This window comes from Anopheles gambiae, chromosome 3 (genome assembly GCF_943734735.2).
Source record: "Anopheles gambiae chromosome 3, idAnoGambNW_F1_1, whole genome shotgun sequence".
NCBI classification, from domain to species: Eukaryota; Metazoa; Arthropoda; class Insecta; order Diptera; family Culicidae; genus Anopheles; species Anopheles gambiae.
This window is the reverse complement of record NC_064602.1, coordinates 51242658-51262718: the sequence shown is the minus strand read 5'-3', so window position 1 is coordinate 51262718 and position 20061 is coordinate 51242658. Positions and strand designations below refer to the sequence as shown.

Here is a 20061-nt window from a genome sequence, read left to right as displayed (position 1 = left end):
GAGCTGCTGGAAGCTTAAAGTGCAGGCTTAAATTTAGCTTAAAGAGCTGGCGATATCAACGACTTTAAGCTTATTATAACAGTTGAAACGTCAGAGTGAAGCGTTTTCGCTGGTGCCATTTTGAGAATTGTCATCACGTTGTGCAAAAGCTACCGGTCCAAAACAAAACATGTGTACATGTGTCCCCCGAGATACGACTGTATTTGGGACCGAAAAATGGCCCAAAGCAAGGCGTAAGTCGAAAAAGTCGTATGTCGAATATCTGTCAATGTTTAGTTTATAACCGAAGTTGAATAGGCGAAATCTATGATATAGTGATTTTTATTCGAAACAATGTTTGATAATGTATTAATTTAACACCAAAAGTCGTTTACACGATAAAGATACAGTATCGGACAGAAAGATAGGGCATTGGTTTTTTAACGCACCGTGCACCCGTTGGGCCAAGTTTATGTGTGGTTTGTATGTGTTTGTGTTTGTGTGTGTGTGTGTGTATGTGTGTTTGTGTGTGTGTGTGTGTGTGTGTGTGTGTGTGTGTGTGTGTGTGTGTGTGTGTGTGTGTGTGTGTGTGTGTGTGTGTGTGTGTGTGTGTTGTGTGTGTGTGTGTGTGTGTGTGTGTGTGTGTGTGTGTGTGTGTGTGTGTGTGTGTGTGTGTGTGTGTGTGTGTGTGTGTGTGCATGTGTGTGTGCGTGTGTGGATGTTTGTTTGAATGTGTATTGATGTGTGTGTTTGTTTCACAAGTAGGTCGTTTTGGATAGATTTGTAAGTAGTTTTTTGTGTTTTGGGTTAGGTTTTTGGTGTGATAAGCAGGACCACCGCCCTCGCGATCAGTGTGTTTTCGATATATTAACAATGTTACGGTCTTCTTTCGCCGTGGTCTTCTGAGGACGTCCGGTTGACTTGCGCGTTTCGGTTGTCCAAGCGCGTTTCAGTTGTCTAAGCACGTTTCGGTTGTCCGAAGCGCGTTTGCCACAAAAGTGCGCGATCGTTCCATTACGAACTCGATCCTTTTGCGCTTAATGCCAGCAGCAGCCATTCACTTTTACATATGGCGCTGATGATCGGTACAACGTTTACCTCGACCCATTGTTACTAACATTGCTTGCTTGGACCGTCAAGAACGCGCTGGTTAAAAACTTGGACACGGCTGATCCCGTGCTCTGCCTGCGTTCTACTTCTATACGCGATGAATTACATCGTTTTGGAGCAGCGAAAACATCGCATGGATAAAAACTATCAACGAGTACGCGAGTAAGCGTCTTCCCTTCAAAATCGAGAAAAGAATACTGCCGCGCTGATGAAACAAAACGCCCATTGAAAAGAATAACTGCGCGCCAGCTCAATGCATGCACAAAGTTTACCATTCGCACACAACGTGCAACGCAGAGATGCACGCAGGCCTTTCAATGGCGTGCAGTGGAGAAACACCTGTGAGGGAATGCCGAGTTCATTGCTATTGTGCGCGTGTCCATTTCGCACCGGTGTCGCATTCACATTCATCAAACAGCACACCGGCGTTTTCGTCCGAGGAACAAGCGCTGCTGTCGATGCAAACTTTAGCTTTTATCCAAGTGTAAACGCACAATGTTTCACATGATAACACACATAATAAGAATAATTTCATCGCAATATGACATCATGGCAAGCTATGTTTTTCAGACACAAACCCGCGCACTTGCAAATACACATTAAAAAGCACACTCTCTTTCTACTACTACACGCACACACATACACACACACACACTCACACACACATACACACACACACACATATACACATACACACACACAAACACAAGTAACGTGGCAAAACAAGTGCACGGTGCATTGAAAAAAAGGGTCCTATCTTAATGTCCGATACTGTATTCAAGGCCGGGAAGTTGTGGAATCTATGGAAATGTGTTTGTAACGGTTATCAGCACAGAAATTCAAAAAAATAGATCAATTTCAAAATCAAATCAAAATCGTCGTACAGTGGAGCGCCGTTTATTAAAAATATCAGGTGGTGGATTAGGGCCTTTGGGGGGTCGCCATAGTTGAGGGACTTTAAGTCATTTTAGAACCGTTGACCATTGGTTTCCGCACACAAAGCTTAGCAAATATAACAGATTTCTTTGTTATTATGTGCATTTTAGTGTGTCTATTGATTTTATCGAAAAAACGTAATATATAAACAAAAGATTTGATGATTTGTTTATGCACGAAATTTAAAATCATGCTAGCATGAGTTCTAATCTCAAGTAAATTGTCCATGCGGCTCGTAGATAATGAGGAATTAATGTAAAAATCGAAAAAAAAAATGATTTCTTAATTTTTATCATCAAAAATGTCGAAAACACAAAGAATTCTAGAATAAATTCACAGAATAACTCAAAATAACACACTTTAATGTATGTTTCAATGTTAAATAAGAACTCACAAAGTCCAAAATATATTGTTAAAGAATATTTATTCGAAAAAATGGGGTAGATAAATTATATGAACAAATTTAATTAATGTAAACAAAGTTTGAATCCTGGGGACCTTACGTCACGTGACGAATTGTCAAAATGCACTAGAGTCCACCACCTGATATTTTTAAATCCACCTTGGTTCAGAGCAAAATGACATTTCTCGACTTGACATTTCTCTTCCGGGGGCTCCGGTACAAGGATAATGTATTTAGAAGGTTGATTTCTATCGCTTTTGCTGGGCGACATTGTGGGGGACATCTGTCACTCTCTGCATACAAATTTCCTTATCCCGCACCAGCCCTCCACGATTTTTATACCGGAGCCCCCGGAAGAGATATATCAAGTCGAGAAATGTCATTTTGCTCTGAACAACTGCACCTTGTCATTTATAACACCTTGCTCCGGTATAAAAATCGGGGAGGGCTGGTGCGGGGTAATGAAATTTGTATGCAGCGAGTGACAGATGTCCCCCACAATGTCGCCCAGCAAAAGTGATAAAAATCAACCTTCTAAATACATTATCCTTGCTCTGGACTTGACTTCGCCCGGATAAGCGAATAACACGGATATTGGGTCAAATGATATATTTTATCACCAATTCCTGGTTATTTTTTGGAAATTTTTCTTATTTTTTGATAAGTTTTCATTAACTTCATGTTTTTCGAAAAAGAATTTTTAAAATTTGCCATGAATTATAGTGTTTTTGTTATGACAATGTGCTCTTATAACTGCTTTTTCAAATATCCTCCTCATAACCCAAAGGCACTTTTGTATTGAACTGTCATTTCTCAACAGCACGGATAAACGGAAAGCCGGATAAAAGGTACCCGGATAAACGGCGCTCCACTGTATCTGCAAATCGTCGTAATTCGAGGGGGTCGTAACTCGGGGGACGCCTGTACTTTTCAATCCGTATCAAACAAAAAGTTTATTGTAAAACACTCTTTCACTTTTTTTTGTTGGTCCGTGCGCTTCCCTGCTATTCTGATACTCCTGGATAGATCGTTTATTTCTTCTTACTCAGTGTTTTGATTGTTGTACACCGAGGACGAAACTGCAAGCTTCCTGTTTGCCCGGCTTTTACCGAAGTTATGACATAAACTTCAACGCTTCAACACATCGTTGTTCACCCACACACCCATGTTTTCAAGCGTTTATATGAGACAATGGGTTAAATCGAGCTGTTCACGAGGAGTTTAAGGTAAAAATGTAGAACAATTGTCACCTAGGAAGTGATATTCACGAGCAAAGTGCCCAAGTGCCACAAATCCACTAAACGACCACTAAACGGCTTCTAAACGACTCAAGTTCTCTACCTAAACGGAATATAGAAAGACTTCGTTTAGCAGACGGCAAACGACTCATGCATTCTAAAAATAGCAAAAAAGCTGGTGGCGCTATCTGTTGGTGGGATACCCCAACCAGTTGAGCTTCATCGCTTGAAGGAGAGCTTTCTCATTTCCTCTGTACTGTTGTATGGTTTCGTATTGAAGTTATGCATCGCTAGAACTAGAACGGCGATACGATTGTTTAAATACTAAACTCCAATGGAAACCACCAGCATTGAAGCAAGTGAGATTTGAGTAATGGTCGTTGGTGTTGATACCCACGTATCTGACCACACGACCATTCATATAGATTTTTGATCGGAAAGTTAGAAGGCTATATAGGTCATGATAAGATGAAACTTGTCGAAACACATTGCAAGAAAAGGATAGCAATATAATGATGAGTTGTAATGCGCCATCTATTGATCAAACCAATGAAGCTGTGGAGCTTTCATTTTTTTTCTATAGATATTCAATTTTCCAGTCGTTTAAGCTTAATCTGTGGCGCTTGGGTGGGTATAGGGACTAGGTGGGCTTATAGGTTTGGCGGGAAGGCCATATTGGACGAACGAATGACAGGAGGGGATTCGATTGTGATACGTAGTTTTTCACCTACACTACGACACATCAACCAAAACAGCCATTGGAATTCACACGCATACATTAACAAATGATCGAATCCCCTCCTGTCATTTCGTTTTCATTTTTCTACAGCACGGCTGTCAAATTGTTCGGGATAAGCCCACCTGTATAATGAACCCACTTTGTTCCAGAGTTTAAGCTTATTATAACAGTTGAAACGTCAGAGTGAAGCGTTTTTTTTGTTCCCATTTTAAAAATTGTCATCACGTTTTGCAAAAGCTACCGACCCAAAACAAAACATTCGTACTCTTCAATCCATATCAAACAAAAAGTTTATTATATTACACTTTTCATGTTGTTTTGTTGGTCCATGCGTTTCCCCGCTATTCCGATACTCCCAGGATCGTGTTTTGGTTGTTGTACACCGAGGACGAAACTGCAAGCTTCTTGTTTGTCCGACTTCTATCGAAGTTCTGACATAAACTTCAACGCTTAAACACATCATTGTTCACTCACACACCCATGTTTTCAAGCGTTTGTATGAGGCAATGGGTTAAATCGAACAGTTCAAGGGGAGTTTAAGCTAAAAATGTAGAACAGTTGTCACCTGGGGGGCCATCTGCGGCGACGCTAGGTGTCGTCGGGCTCCAGCCCAAGGAGCGCCGGCAGTGTAAGGGGCGAAGTGTCATTCTGCCTAGCTGCTGGGCCATCATTGTTGACGCGAGAGGTCACTGAGTTGCTGCCGCTGTGTTCGACGGTGAGGGGGCGAGATACAATGCCCCGCTGCAGCCGTCGTAGACCAGTAAGAGGGGGCGAGGTCAAATGCCGCCCCGCTGCAGCAATAGTGTCAACGGAGAGGGGGCGAGGTCCCATGCCGCCCCGCTGCTGCCGTTGTGTTGACGGAGAGGTGGCGAGGTCCCATCCCGCCCCGCTGCAGCCGTTGTGTCGACGGATAGGGGGCGGAATCCATGCCGCCTCGCTGCTGCCGTTATGTTTGACGAAGAGGAGGGCGAGGTTCCATGCCGCCCCGCTGCAGCCGCTGCCCAAGCAAGTGAAAATGTCACTTTTCGGCTGTTTTTTCGACAAACATTTCGTGCACGATTTGACAAACGAAACAGTGTACGAGATTCAGACTTTTTTCGGCACATAACCTCAACTGACCCAAGCGAATGAAAATGGCACTTTTCGGCTGTGTTTTCGATTGACATTTCGTGCACGATTTGACAAACGAAATCGTGTACGAGATTCAGACTTTTTTCGGCACATAACCACAACCGCGTGCAATGGCATATTTGCTATCTTCATCGCACGTCTAGCGTTAGACATTTTGAGGTTAAATAGTTTTCACATTGTTGGTTTTTATATGAATCATACGATACGAAAGAACACAACTGATTTAAATACAAACTAAACATAATACACAAAAAGAAATACAAATAACCTGCTTCAACGCTTGGCTTGGAGAGCGAAATGGTTCGAAAGGAAGAACCACACATACAGTCATATATTGCTTGTCAAATTATGAGAGTGTATGAGTTATCGTCCGAAAATTTCCGCTTGGGGAGGCGCAAAACTTCAAACGAAGCGTTACAGCTAAAAATGAAGCGGCAAAAAAAAAGAGAGAGAATGCAAAAAAACGCTTTAGGTGCTTGTGCTGTGCGCAGCTTTGTTTTTTGCTCGTACACACTCTTCTCCATTCGCCCCCTCCCCTCTTCATTTTACGTATATACATCGTTGGTGGTAATGTAGTGTGTGGGTTGAGACATTATGACAATCTGTTCTCCACAGTTCTGCGCACACGGTTTTATTTACTTGGTGTTCGTTCTGTGGAAAGATAGGCCGGCAGAATCAAGATTTAATGTTAGGTTTATATAGTGTCAATTTTACTTACCGTCGATTTGTATCCGTCGTCCTAGCAAGTGAGCTAAATGATAAGGATAAGTTTTGTTATTTTAAGTTAGGTTTTATGATATTAGGGTCAAGTGATAAAGATACATACAACAATAGCTTGGTTGAACGCAGATTTTCTCAGGAAATGTTTTTGCTGTCACAGATCTGCGTGTGGAAATATTTCCTGTGTAGTTGGTTATAAATTTTGCATTATATGATTGATGATTCATTTAATTTAAGCATATTGATCAAAAACCTCGCAGCTGGACGTGTTTTGCGATGGATAAAACAAACGACATAAAATCTTCAACGAATTCTGTTATATCTGAGCTACACTTCTGGCAGCACTGGAGCTGTCATACGCTATTCCTTATACACACCGTGGTATGAACAACTACCTTCTATACACACCGTGGTATGAATAGCTAGATTCTATATACACTGCGATCGCTTCCGCTACCGTTCTACGACACTTGAAGAAGAGAAGCCGAACTACAAGCACTACAGGACTACAAATATATTTAGATAGAGATAAAACAGTTCGGTTGTACAATTTACTTAATTACGGTTCCGCCCCATCTACAACAATTTGGCGACGAGAAGTACGAAGCTACGTGAATGTGCTAGGCGCAATACATATACAAACAAGTTGCTGCATCGTGAATTTGGCTGTCTACTGCGTAATTTTACATCACAATGGCGCTTCCTAACCCGGTTGTCGACGATCCGGCAGTCGCCAGTCCCGCTTTGCCTGCTGTGAGTGGTGCTGCGGTACCAGTTACATTTCATTTCGAGCCATTTGTAGAAATTAGAAATTCGAATTTGTATATACCTCACACATACACCTTGACATCCTTACACATACACCTTTTCTATATGTACATCTTGTTTGTGCGATCACACCTAGGTTTAAGTATCTCAGGCAATACTGTCAAATAGAGATGTCATTCGTGATTGAGCGCTAAAACAGAAAACACGCAATTCTTCAGCCTTCAGTTAATTCTTCCGAAATTAAGAAAGATTACAATTCAGAAGTGGGATAAACCGTTTGTGCCGAAAAATGCTTACAAAAGAGGAACTTCTTTGTGCTTTGGAAGTTGCTAACATCGAAGTGCCTCCGAAAGCAACTTTACCACAACTACGCATGTTGTACGAGCAAAGTGTACCGAAAAACAAAATGGAGGAACAATCAACCCAGAATTTCATTCCTCAAAGAGTGTGTGCAGATGAAGACGAAGTGACGAACAATGGAAACCACGTTGCAGCAGCCGCCATCTTGATGAAAGACAAAGCTGCTCCGACATCTTCGACGCAAGGTGCTTCATTCGACGCAACTTCTCATCAATTGGAATTAATGGCGCTACGAGCAAAAATTATGGAAATGGAACAGCGGCAGACGTTTACGGATGGTCGATTGGTTCATCCCGAGGAGTTGAAACATTTGATACCGGAATTTTCTGACGGCCTCGGTATCAATAAGTGGATCAATACGATTCGCTACAATAGCGAATTATATGGATGGCAGGATCGCACGATGCTTTTATATGCAGGCAGTCGGTTGACTGGAGCAGCAAGCGAATGGTACAATGGCTTCCGTAACACTTTGAAGACATTCGACGAATTCGCTGACACAATTAAAAAGGCTTTTCCTGATCGCTGTAACGAAGCCGTTATTCATAGCCAATTAGCATCGGTCTACAAGAAAATTTCTGAGTCGTACACAAGCTATGTATACCGAGTAAATGCGCTGGGAATGTCAGGCCACGTGAGTGAGGAGGCTATCATAACTTATGTCATCAGAGGACTTTCTCGTGACCCTCTCTATGATAGCCTTGTGACCAAGGATTACCGCGATATTTACGACCTGATTGACAACATTAAGCGATATGAATCCCATCTTCTGTTGCGCAAAAACCCAGAACGCCGCAGCCCATCTCACATCAACACCATTTCCCCGAGACCGATTCCACCAAGACAAACGACGACAGAACCTCTTCGATGTTATAACTGCTCGAATCATGGACATCATTCATCGCAATGCACACAACCTCGCCGAGCTCCGGGTTCCTGTTTCCGATGTGGTAGCACATCACATGTCATTCGCAACTGTCCTGTCCCAGATAGACGTCAACTAACGGTTGCTGCGGTACAGGGCAACGACAATGAAACAGCGCATCTAGATTCTGGGGAAAATGGAAACTTCGTTCAACTTGAGGCCTATCAGGAGGTAAGTGTAGCTTTTAAGAGAAACAATGTTTGGAGCCCAGGGTTAATTATAACATCTCTTTTTGATTCCGGTAGCTCTAAAAGCTTCATAAATGAAGCCATTGTTCCGGTTACAAAACTAAGCGCTCCCCAACCAAGTGGATTTCGAGGAATAGGAAATGTGAATTTACAAACTCTTGGAACAGTACAGCTAAAACTTAGTTTTCGTAATCAAACATTCATTCACAATTTCTATATTTTACCAAAAAGCTACATGTCCCTATCCATGATAGTAGGGAGAGATTTGTTATCAGAATTTAACATCACACTCGCTCAATTCCGTAAACATTACAGCAAACTTATGCTGATGAATTTAAATAAAGATAAAATTCTGAACTTATAAAAACCGGGTTTTTACCATAAGCTCCAAACGTTGGGTCTTTTACGTAGTTCGATCCAGGCTCCCTTACCAGAGGTATGCAAAGATTCGAAATTGTCCGATCCCAATATTTCTTCAAAATTCATTTCGATATCAGACAAATCTGAACATAAACAACAATATGACACAACTTTTTCTGAAATGTGTTCTATAAATATTAGCGATGAGGCTAGCACTATAAATGTTGGAGAACATCTTTCTAAAGAACAAGGCATTGCTTTAAGATCAATAGTGTCCAATAATTACATTAATTTTCCGGATAAACATATAATACCATCTGCTCATAAAATGCGAATTAGCTTAACTCATGATACTCCTATTTTCACAAAGCCTAGACGACTTTCTTTCGATGAAAGGAATAAAGTAAAAGTCATTGTGAAGGATTTATTAGAGAAAAATATAATAAGACCCAGTAACTCTCCTTATGCTTCCGCACTGGTACTCGTTAGGAAGAAAAATGGCGAAATTCGTAAGTGTGTCGACTACCGACCTCTTAATAAAGTAACAATCCGCGACAACTACCCGCTTCCACTCATAGAGACGTGCCTAGAACACTTGGGCAATAAAAAATTCTTTACGTTACTAGACCTAAAGAGTGGTTTTCATCAAGTGGCAATGGACGAGGATTCAATTAAATTCACAGCGTTTGTTACTCCAGACGGCCAGTACGAGTACACGCGTATGCCTTTCGGATTAAAAAACGCGCCAGCTGAATTTCAGCGTTTCATTAATACAATTTTGCGGAAATTCATCGAGAATGAAAAGCTGGTTGTATACATTGACGACATTCTCATAGCTTCTCAAGACTTTAAAGAACATCTTGAAATAGTTAGTGAAGTTTTGCATACTCTACGAAATAATGGGTTGGAGCTACGGCTTGATAAATGTAAGTTTGCTTACGATGAATTGGATTACTTAGGATACAAGGCCAATCATTCAGGTATATGTCCTAGCGATAATCATGTAAAAATTATCAAAAACTATCCTGTTCCTCAGAACACAAAACAGGTACAACAATGTTTAGGTCTTTTTTCGTTTTTCCGGAGGTTTGTTCCACATTTCTCTAGTATTGCAAAACCACTTACTAATCTTTTGAAAAACAATGTTCCATTTATTTTTGATGATGAGTGTAAAAAAGCATTTGAAACACTCCGAGATAAATTGATAGTAGCTCCGGTGCTTGCCATATACGACCCTAAACGCGAAACTGAACTTCACTGTGACGCAAGTTCGATAGCTTTTGGTTCTGTGCTTTTGCAAAAACAGGATGATGGTAGATATCACCCTATTTCGTATTTTTCCAAAACCACTTCGGCTGATGAAGCTAAATTGCACAGCTACGAGCTTGAAACATTGGCCGTTATATATGCGCTCAAACGTTTCCATACCTATGTACACGGCATTCCAATAAAGATAGTGACTGATTGTAATTCTCTGGTAGAAACGCTTAAAAATAGAAATTCGTCCGCAAAGATAGCACGTTGGTCACTGTTCCTGGAGAATTATAATTACATTATTCAACATCGCCCTGGATTAGCAATGAGTCATGTAGACGCATTAAGCCGACTGGAACATTTGGCTGCCTTCGATGATGTTGATATTGACTTCCAAATACGTGTAGCTCAGGCTAGGGATCCGCTTATCCAAACTCTGAAAAAAGAGTTAGAGACGACGGATGTCGAAGGTTACCAATTACAAGACGGTATTGTATTCAAACGATCACCTTCTAATAGGCTAAAATTATACGTGCCAACAGAAATGGTTAATAATCTGATACGATCAATACACGAACAAATAGGTCATTTGGGAGCCGAAAAATGTTGCAACCAAATAGATCAGAATTATTGGTTTCCTAACAGAAAAACACGGATAATAAACTTTATAAATAACTGCTTGAAGTGCATTATTCACTCTGCTCCATCTAGAGTAAATAATCGGAACCTTCATAGCATCCAAAAAGAACCTTACCCATTTGATACCTTGCACATTGACCATTTTGGACCGCTACCTACATCATCTTTAAAGAAAAAATACTTATTGGTAGTAATAGACGCATTTACGAAATTCGTTAAATTGTATCCAACAACTTCCACTAGTACAAAAGAGGTGTGCAATGCTCTAAAACAATATTTCTCTTACTACAGTCGACCTAAAAGAATAATTAGCGATCGAGGTACATGCTTTACTTCAGCCGCATTTTCCAATTTCCTTTCTTCTCGCGGAATTAGCCATGTGTTGAATGCCACAGGATCACCACAAGCTAATGGTCAAGTGGAAAGGGTCAATCGCATTATTCGTCCCATATTGAGCAAATTATCAAATCAGACCGACCATGTAGATTGGGTGACCCATTTGCTATCTACAGAATACGCTCTTAATAATACCATTCATTCGTCCACTCGTTTTTCCCCTTCTATGCTATTGTTTGGTGTTAACCAACGAGGCCCTTCAGTAGATATATTGACCGAATATTTAGAAGACAAAAACAAAGCATTTTCAGATTTAGAAACTATACGTGCAGAAGCATCATTCAATATTTTAAAATCACAACAAAATAATGAGAAACAACATGCTAAACACCATCGCCCTGCTCCCGTATTCAATGAAGGAGAGTTTGTTGTAATTAAAAATGTAGATAACACACCAAATTCAAACAAAAAACTCATTGCCAGATATAAAGGTCCATACGTTATCCACAAACGTTTACCTAATGACAGATATGTTATACGTGATATCGATGGAATACAAATGACGCAAATACCATATGATGGAGTGTTGGAGTCGGACAAGTTGAGAAGATGGATAGTGCCTCTGGGGGGAGCTTGATCGGAATATGTTCATAAAGCTACACTTAAGATTAAGGGTAGGGCTATACATATGCAGGAAAAATTGAGGTCAATTTCTCGTCAGGATGGCCGAGCTGTAGAAATTAGAAATTCGAATTTGTATATACCTCACACATACACCTTGACATCCTTACACATACACCTTTTCTATATGTACATCTTGTTTGTGCGATCACACCTAGGTTTAAGTATCTCAGGCAATACTGTCAAATAGAGATGTCATTCGTGATTGAGCGCTAAAACAGAAAACACGCAATTCTTCAGCCTTCAGTTAATTCTTCCGAAATTAAGAAAGATTACACATTCAATCCTGCTTCATCGAAATTTGACCGATGGTTAAATCGACTACAAATTTCATTCCGGATTTACCATGTGCGTGAAGCCGATAAACGCGATTTTCTGCTACACTACATGGGCGGCCCTACATACGATGTGCTGTGTAATAAGCTGAAAAATGCTGAGCCACATACAAAAACGTACGACGAGATTGTAGCTCTACTGAAGGAACATTACAGTCCTACTCCTTTGAACTGTAAGCAAGAAACTCTAAGCGATTACCTGATGCATTTGGAGAAGCTCGCCCAAACATGCAATTTCGGGGACTACTACAAAACTCTGTTGAGAACTACCGCGGTATAACCACCTTGCCTTCTTGTGCCAAGGTGTTTGAGATCGTCATACAAAACTCGCTAATGTATCACTGTCGTTCTTATATTTCTACACGCCAGCATGATTTCTTTCCTCGACGCAGTGTTACCACAAACCTGGTGGAATTCGTCTCCAACTGCCACGCAGCCTTTACTTCCGGAGCTCAGATGGATGCAGTATACACTGATCTTAAGGCTGCGTTTGATCGTGTGAACCATCGCTTGCTGTTGGCTAAGCTCGCCCGGATCGGTCTCTCTACTCAGCTGGTGAATTGGTTCAGGTCCTATATCTCTAAACGTAGCTACTACGTACAAATCGATGGTGTCTCCTCTAAGGTTTTCGAGAGTTCATCTGGCGTCCCTCAGGGCAGCAACTTGGGACCACTGCTGTTCTCGCTTTTTATTAACGACGTCACACTGGCCATTACGGAAGCAGATTGTCTGCTTTATGCGGATGATGTTAGGCTGTTTCGCATCGTACGGAACACTTCCGACTCTCTTTCTCTGCAAAGATCGATTGATGTTTTCTCTGACTGGTGTATCAATAACGACCTGCTAATTTCTGTTGATAAGTGTACGTCAATGTCTTTCTTTAGAATAGCTAGTCCGATAAGGTATATCTATAGCATATCAGGGACACAACTACCGCGGTGCAATACGGTCAGGGATTTAGGAGTCACCCTGGATCGCAAACTAGATTTCCGACAACATTACTGTGATATTTTAGACAAAGCTAACAAAATGCTAGGATTTATTCGTCGACATTCGAGAGATCTTAATGACCCACACTGCCTGTTAACTCTGTATAAGTCCTATGTTCGTTCCATCCTCGAGTTTAGTTCTACAGTTTGGTGTCCGTTCTCTAGTGTTAGGTCCAATAGAATAGAAGCTGTCCAAAAGAGAGTTACTCGTATTGTCCTACACTTCACTCCGTGGCGTAATGTAACCCCTCGTCCATCGTATCATACTCGTTGTTTGTTGTTTGGTCTGGACACACTTGCTAGGAGACGTGATAATGCCCAATGTACGTTTTTGTCCAAACTTATTGTCGGTGAGATAGATTCGCCAGAACTACTGGCTAGAGTCAACATAAATGTCCCTCCTAGAGTGTTCCGTAACTACACACTAATAAGAACTGACCTTACAAGACGTGCATACAGCGAGAACGACCCAATGACTGCGATGGCCCGTAAATTTAATCAGCGTTACATTTTATTTGACTGGCACCTACCTACTAGATTCTGTTGATCCGTTTTGTCATTGTACACTGCGTTAGTTATTTAAGTTTTAGTTTTAATTCAGTGATAAGGCCGCTTGTTTGGCCAATCACTTAATACAATAAACAATACAACAATACAATACATGGACAAGGCCCTCCGGAACCAGAACATTCTCGATTGCTGGAAGTGCGCGACTTAACCTTGACAAAGGCAAAGGAGATCGCATTCGGAATGGAAATGTCTCATCGTGGAACCGATGAAATGCACAACTCACGTCAAAAAAGTGAGGTTCAGCACATCGAGCATGGAGCAAACAAAACTAAAAAAAGTTTCCAGTCATCGAGCCAAGCCAGTTCCAGTCAAAGTTCCGGTCGCCTGTCGAACAAGCAGAATGGTGGAAATAAACGATGTTATCGTTGCGGGGATCCTGACCACTACGCAGACAAATGCAAACATAAAGCTACGATCTGCAAATACTGCAAGAAAGCGGGGCATCTTGAGAGGATGTGTCTCACCAAGACCAACGAGAAGGGGACGGATGACGCACATCACCTGGAGGAGCAGCCGTGTGTTATGAAGGATGTGTTACACCTGAACGCGATCCAAGGTATTGCTGGTAAGTTTTTGTTGAGTCTGTGGATAAATCAAAAACAGCTAACGTTCGAGGTCGACACTGGTTCACCCGTATCCTTAATCAACCTACAAGACAAACGAAAATACTTAAACAATTTTGACATTTCCCCTACTAACATTCGACTCGTGAGTTACTGCGATAATGACATTGGTGTGCTTGGGAAAATAACGGTAAAAGTAGTTGCAAATGGTGAGGAATTTACATTGCCTCTACATGTCGCAGAATCTAGTAGACATCCGTTGTTAGGGCGTGATTGGCTACTTGCTTTGAATTTAGATTTCAATCGTGTATTCCAACCAGGTACACATTCAGTTTCCTACTGTAGTGGCAAAAATCAGTCTACCACTAATGCATTGAATAACTTACTTACAAAATTTTCACGTGTCTTTGATGAACGTGTTGGTAAAATTGAAGGAATACAAGCTACACTTACTGTTAGGAAAAATACAAAACCGGTATACATAAAAGCTAGGCCAGTGGCATTTGCAGTGCGCAGCACGGTTGATAAGGAAATTGATCATTTCGTGAAAGAAGGCATATGGGAAAAAGTGGACCACTCAGAGTGGGCTACACCTGTTGTTGCTGTTAGGAAAGCCGGAGGCAAAGTGCGGTTGTGCGGCGATTACAAAATTACTCTTAACCCAAACTTACTGGTGGATGAACATCCTCTTCCGACGGTCGAAGAACTTTTTGCTACTGTTGCGGGAGGGGAGACATTCTCAAAATTGGACCTTTCGCAAGCTTACTTACAACTCGAAGTTCGACCCGAGGATAGGGACTTACTTACATTGAGCACTCATAGAGGCTTGTTTCGTCCCACTCATGACTCATGTATGGAGTTGCTTCCGCACCTGCAATTTTTCAACGTCTGATGGAGGAAATTTTGCAGGGCATACCTGGCGTTACTGTCTTCATTGATGACATTCGCGTTACTGGTTTTGATACAAAAATGCATTTACTTAGACTTGAGGAAGTACTTAACAGATTAGATAAATATGGATTGCGTGTCAATAGAGAAAAGTGTGACTTTTTCTCTGATCGAATTGAGTACTGCGGGTACATGGTGGACAAGCAAGGAATCCACAAACTCCGCGAAAAGATTGATGCAATACAAAACATGCCTATTCCTAAAAATAAGGAGCAAGTACAGTCTTTTGTTGGACTCATTAACTACTATGGTAGATTTTTCCCTAACCTCAGTACTATTTTGTACCCACTGAATAATTTACTTAAAGATGACGTTCCATTTGTGTGGAGTGCTGATTGTGATAAATCGTTTACATTGGTAAAAAGGGAGATGCAATCCGACAGGTTTTTAGTACATTATGACCCGTCACTTCCGGTAATTTTAGCTACTGACGCGTCCCCATACGGGGTTGGGGCAGTTCTTAGTCATCAGTATCCTGATGGAACTGAACGGCCATTACAGTACGCATCTCAGACCCTTACTCAAACGCAACAAAAATATTCTCAGATCGATAAGGAAGCCTACTCGATCATTTTTGGTGTTCGCAAGTTTCATCAATACCTTTACGGTCGCAAATTTATTCTGGTAACAGACAATAAACCTATCAGCCAAATCTTTTCGGAATCTAAAGGACTTCCTACTATGTCCGCAATGCGCATGCAGCATTACGCGGCATTCCTACAGGCGTTCGATTATAAGATTCGACATCGCCGTTCGTCGGAACATTTCAATGCCGATGCTATGTCTCGCCTACCGGTTTCAACTACTGACCCTGAATCGGAAATTGAAGAACCGGAGGTAGTCGAGGTAAATGCAATACAAACACTCCCACTGACTGTAGATGAATTGAGTGCAGCTACCCTAGCGGATGTGAATGTTCGCGAATTGCTACGTGCCCTAAGAACTGGAAACTCAGTTGAAGGGAAACATAGATTTGGTGTGAATCAGGAAGAATTCAACTTACATAAAGATTGCTTGATGCGTGGTAGCCGAGTATACATACCACCTGCATTGCGAAGAAAGGTGCTTGAAGAACTCCATTCAACACATTTCGGTATAACACGAATCAAATCACTTGCTCGGAGTTATTGTTGGTGGGAAGGCATAGACAGAGACATCGAAAACCTGGTCAACGATTGTGATTCCTGTCAGGCTGCAAAGGCTAATCCTCCCAAAGTCACTTTTCATTGTTGGGAAACACCTACGGAACCGTTTCAGCGTGTTCATGCGGACTATGCTGGCCCATTCATGGGACTTTACTACCTCATATTAATTGACGCATACTCGAAGTGGCCTATGGTCTACGTTGTGAAAAACATGACTACGGAAACGACAATTCGTTTGTGCCGGGAGTTTTTCAGTACTTATGGATTACCTTCTGTCTTTGTGAGTGACAACGGTCCTCAATTTACCTCTACTGAATTTTCAAGATTTCTTAAACTAAACGGAATTACTCATAAACTTAGTGCTCCGTACCATCCAGCCACTAATGGACAGGCTGAAAGATTTATACAAACAATGAAATCTAAACTAAAGTCGCTACAATGTGATCGAGGGGAAGTTCACAGTGAAATTTGCAATATACTGCTCTCATACCGTAAAATGATTCACCCAGCCACCGGATTTTCACCTTCAAAATTAGTGTTCGGTCGTCAGATCCGTTCAAGGCTGGATCTCATGATACCATCAAACGATCCAAACTCAAATGAAGTTCAGTCTAAAATACGTGCATTGACTACTGGATCAAAAGTTGCAGCTCGAGAATACGTTCACGGAAACAAGTGGGAGTTTGGGACAATTAAAGAACGTCTAGGTAAACTCCACTATTTAGTGAAACTTAATGACGGGCGGACCTGGAAAAGGCATATCGATCAACTACGTAGTGTTGGTGCAGGGCTATCGGAATCTACTAAGGAAGAAATTTCTTTGCGCCGTGAAGAGAATGGTGGTGAAAATTTCTACGACAACACTATCGCAGTCACTCCAGACATTACTACAAATACATACAACTACGATAACACTTATACATCCACTGACATGTCCCTCCCTGCTATCCCGACTGCTCCTAATCTTGAAACGGGTATCCAACTACCGATTTCTAACGAAACAGCTGCAATTGATCAACCCACAGGGTCAGTGGACTTGCCGGTGGACCAAAGGTTGCGTCGTTCTCTGCGGACCATCAAGCCTCCGCAAAGGCTCAACCTATAACAACGAGTTCTATTTTGCGCGGAAGAGCTGTTATATCTGAGCTACACTTCTGGCAGCACTGGAGCTGTGTGTGTGTGTGTGTGTGTGTGTGTGTGTGTGTGTGTGTGTGTGTGTGAGTGTGATTGTGTGTGAATGTTTTAAATGATGGTTGTGTGGTCAATTCGTGCTATGTGTGTTTTAATGCAAATAACAAACTATTGTCCTCATATACTCTTCACTTACAATTTACTTTCAGCCAAATATCCCAGCTTGGTCGATCTTGATGTTGTATCGCATCCTTGCTCCACTCGGACAAGTTCTACGGCAATCTTTTATTACGATGGTTCGTTAAAGTTACTATGCCAATGAAGTTTGTATATCAATAATAATATTGGTTCTTTCACAGTTGCACGTATTTCCTCGGAGCACAATTACGTAGACAACGCACGGTTCATAGAATTACCAACAGGTGTGTATTGTTTATTTTTTCTAAGTGTTATTTGATTTAAAACAAAATGTTTGATTACAGAAAACGATAGATTAACTTTGCCTGCTCCCTATAATCCGTTTATCGGTCCGAAAACATCTAAAGGTACGTAAAAATACAATGAAATCTTTCCATGTACATCAACAAGAATTGGTATGTTATTTTTTTCAGAACTCAATATTAATTCGACGTTTTTAACAAACGACTCAATATAACGTTCACCATACAAAGTTTCAAAATCTTTCACAAATTTGTCTAGCAGTTGCCCAGCCACCTTCCACTTCGTCTTGTAAACATTTGACGAAAGCAATTTTACAGCACAAAATAGCAACATAAAATGGTTATACAACTCATTAGGCACATGTGGCTTCAATACAACAAGTCCCGCGTAGTTTAAAAAATATCCAAACTCTACTCCTTTCCGAAAATTCGCATATTTTATGGAACGTAATTTGCGATGCATTTCCGAAGGAAGATTAATCTTTAATAAAGCAGCGGATATCTTTTGGCATTGCTCTTGGGACCATGCTCTCTTGCCTAGCTTTCCAGCACGCCATCCTATAATTAATCGCTTCATTATCCCTAGATGAAACAAGTGCAACAGATCTGAAATGGTTACATGCTGCACTATGTCAAAGTTATTCAATTGACATAGAGGTGTTGTTGTTATTTGATGTCTTGGATATTCATATTTACGGAATTTTTCATTTGTTCGTTTTCTTGCATTTGAATCATTTGCATAAACGATGGTGTGTCCAGCCTCGCTATGATTCCCTTCAACGGTGCATTTTAAACAGGCGTTATAGCCGGTATGCCCTTTTACACCTGCAAAAATATAGAATGTTGTTCATTATCAGGTGTGTCTGTTTATAAAACCCTATAAACACTAAATAATTTTTAACATGTTTTCAATACCTTTAATAAAAGCTCTGGCAGGAGTATCTGCAACAATAGCACGCATTTTCACAACAACTTTCTTTCCGTGAATGATGATACCATTCGCCATTAGAAGGCTTAGCTCATCAACGGCTGGTCGAAGAAACTCTTCTATATTGTTTGGTTTCTGAAATCCACAAAAAAATGCGGCTGCCATAACTGGAGCTTGTGGGAGTTCTTCGATTTTGAACAATATCGGCCAAAATTGCATATTACTGCTGTTATGTAGAGGCAATCCATCAATCGACAATGTTAAAGTAATACAATTAGGAGGTACCTTTACTGATTTGCAAATAAAAGGAGATAATGATTAGCTGTAATTCGATCAAGTAAAAAAAAAATGGTGTGTATCTACTTACCGGAAGTAATTTAATAGGCAACTTCTGAATCCTCGATACCAAAATTGTCCACCATCGATATCCTTTATCTCCGATGATAGATTTAGTTTTAAGCAGCGTTTTGGCAGATGCCGGTACTTTCACGCCTGTTTTTTTGAACAGACGCAGCACCATATTTATCGACTGATGGGTTTGATTATTCGATAGTGCCCAATATCGTATCCCATCCTCTATAGACATATTATCAATATTTAACGCACTACCAGCTTCGACATCGCTATCATCCGTGAAGTTTGCATCGCCATCCTGCACAGAATCCCCTTCATCGTGCTGCACGGTATCCTGATGGCCATCCTCCATTGCATCATCATATTGATTTTGCCATTCATATGCGGCACTAAATTCCTCTACGTCTGCAAGTTTCAATAAACATTATCACTTAGGAATTGCTGCTAATTTATTAAACTTTTTTTATAGGCATACACCACTTACTGTGTCGACTTGAGCTTGCCTTCTGCTGGTCTTGGCGTGATGGACTCAATATCGAATATTTATTCGCCCGATGATACATATTTCCTGTCTTCCTAGCACGTTTCATATTCGACATTTTGAAAATAATTTGGTTTTAGCTTTTGGTGTTAATACAAGCGAACACAACTGATCAAACGCAACCCAGAAATGTAATGACAGCCGAAATGGTTCAACGCTTCCTTGGTGTCAAGAGTGAAAAGGCGCGAAAGAAACACACATACATCTATATACCATGCCGCTCCGCTGCAGCCGTCGTAGAACAGTGAGAGGGGGCGAGGTCGCATGACGCCCCGCTACTGCTGTTGCGGTCAACGGAAAGTGGGCGAGGTCCCATGCCGTCCCGCTGGTGCCGTTGTATTCATCGGAAA

General features: G+C 41.2%; 1 protein-coding gene and 1 long non-coding RNA gene across 3 annotated transcripts; one reads left to right on the top strand and one right to left on the bottom strand.

The window, feature by feature from the left end:
* Positions 1-12473: 12473 nt before the first annotated feature.
* Positions 12474-19736, top strand: LOC4578264 (protein lin-28 homolog B). Of its 2 annotated transcripts, none has more exons than XM_061655531.1 (5): positions 12474-14226; positions 17658-17744; positions 17808-17870; positions 17931-17993; positions 19640-19736. In XM_061655531.1, the coding sequence occupies exons 1-5, from the start codon at positions 13842-13844 to the stop codon at positions 19726-19728; spliced, it is 687 nt and encodes a 228-aa protein (XP_061511515.1). In that variant the 5' UTR covers positions 12474-13841; the 3' UTR covers positions 19729-19736. The 2 variants fall into 2 exon arrangements, with proteins under 2 accessions (XP_061511515.1, XP_061511516.1); XM_061655532.1 differs by lacking the exon at positions 19640-19736 and adding an exon at positions 18060-19241.
* LOC133392924 (uncharacterized) lies at positions 18584-19749 on the bottom strand. Its single transcript, XR_009765893.1, has 3 exons — positions 19655-19749; positions 18804-19575; positions 18584-18713 (listed from the first exon to the last, which is right to left on the bottom strand). It is a non-coding gene; the product is annotated as an uncharacterized LOC133392924 (long non-coding RNA).
* Between the last annotated feature and the right edge of the window lie 312 nt (positions 19750-20061).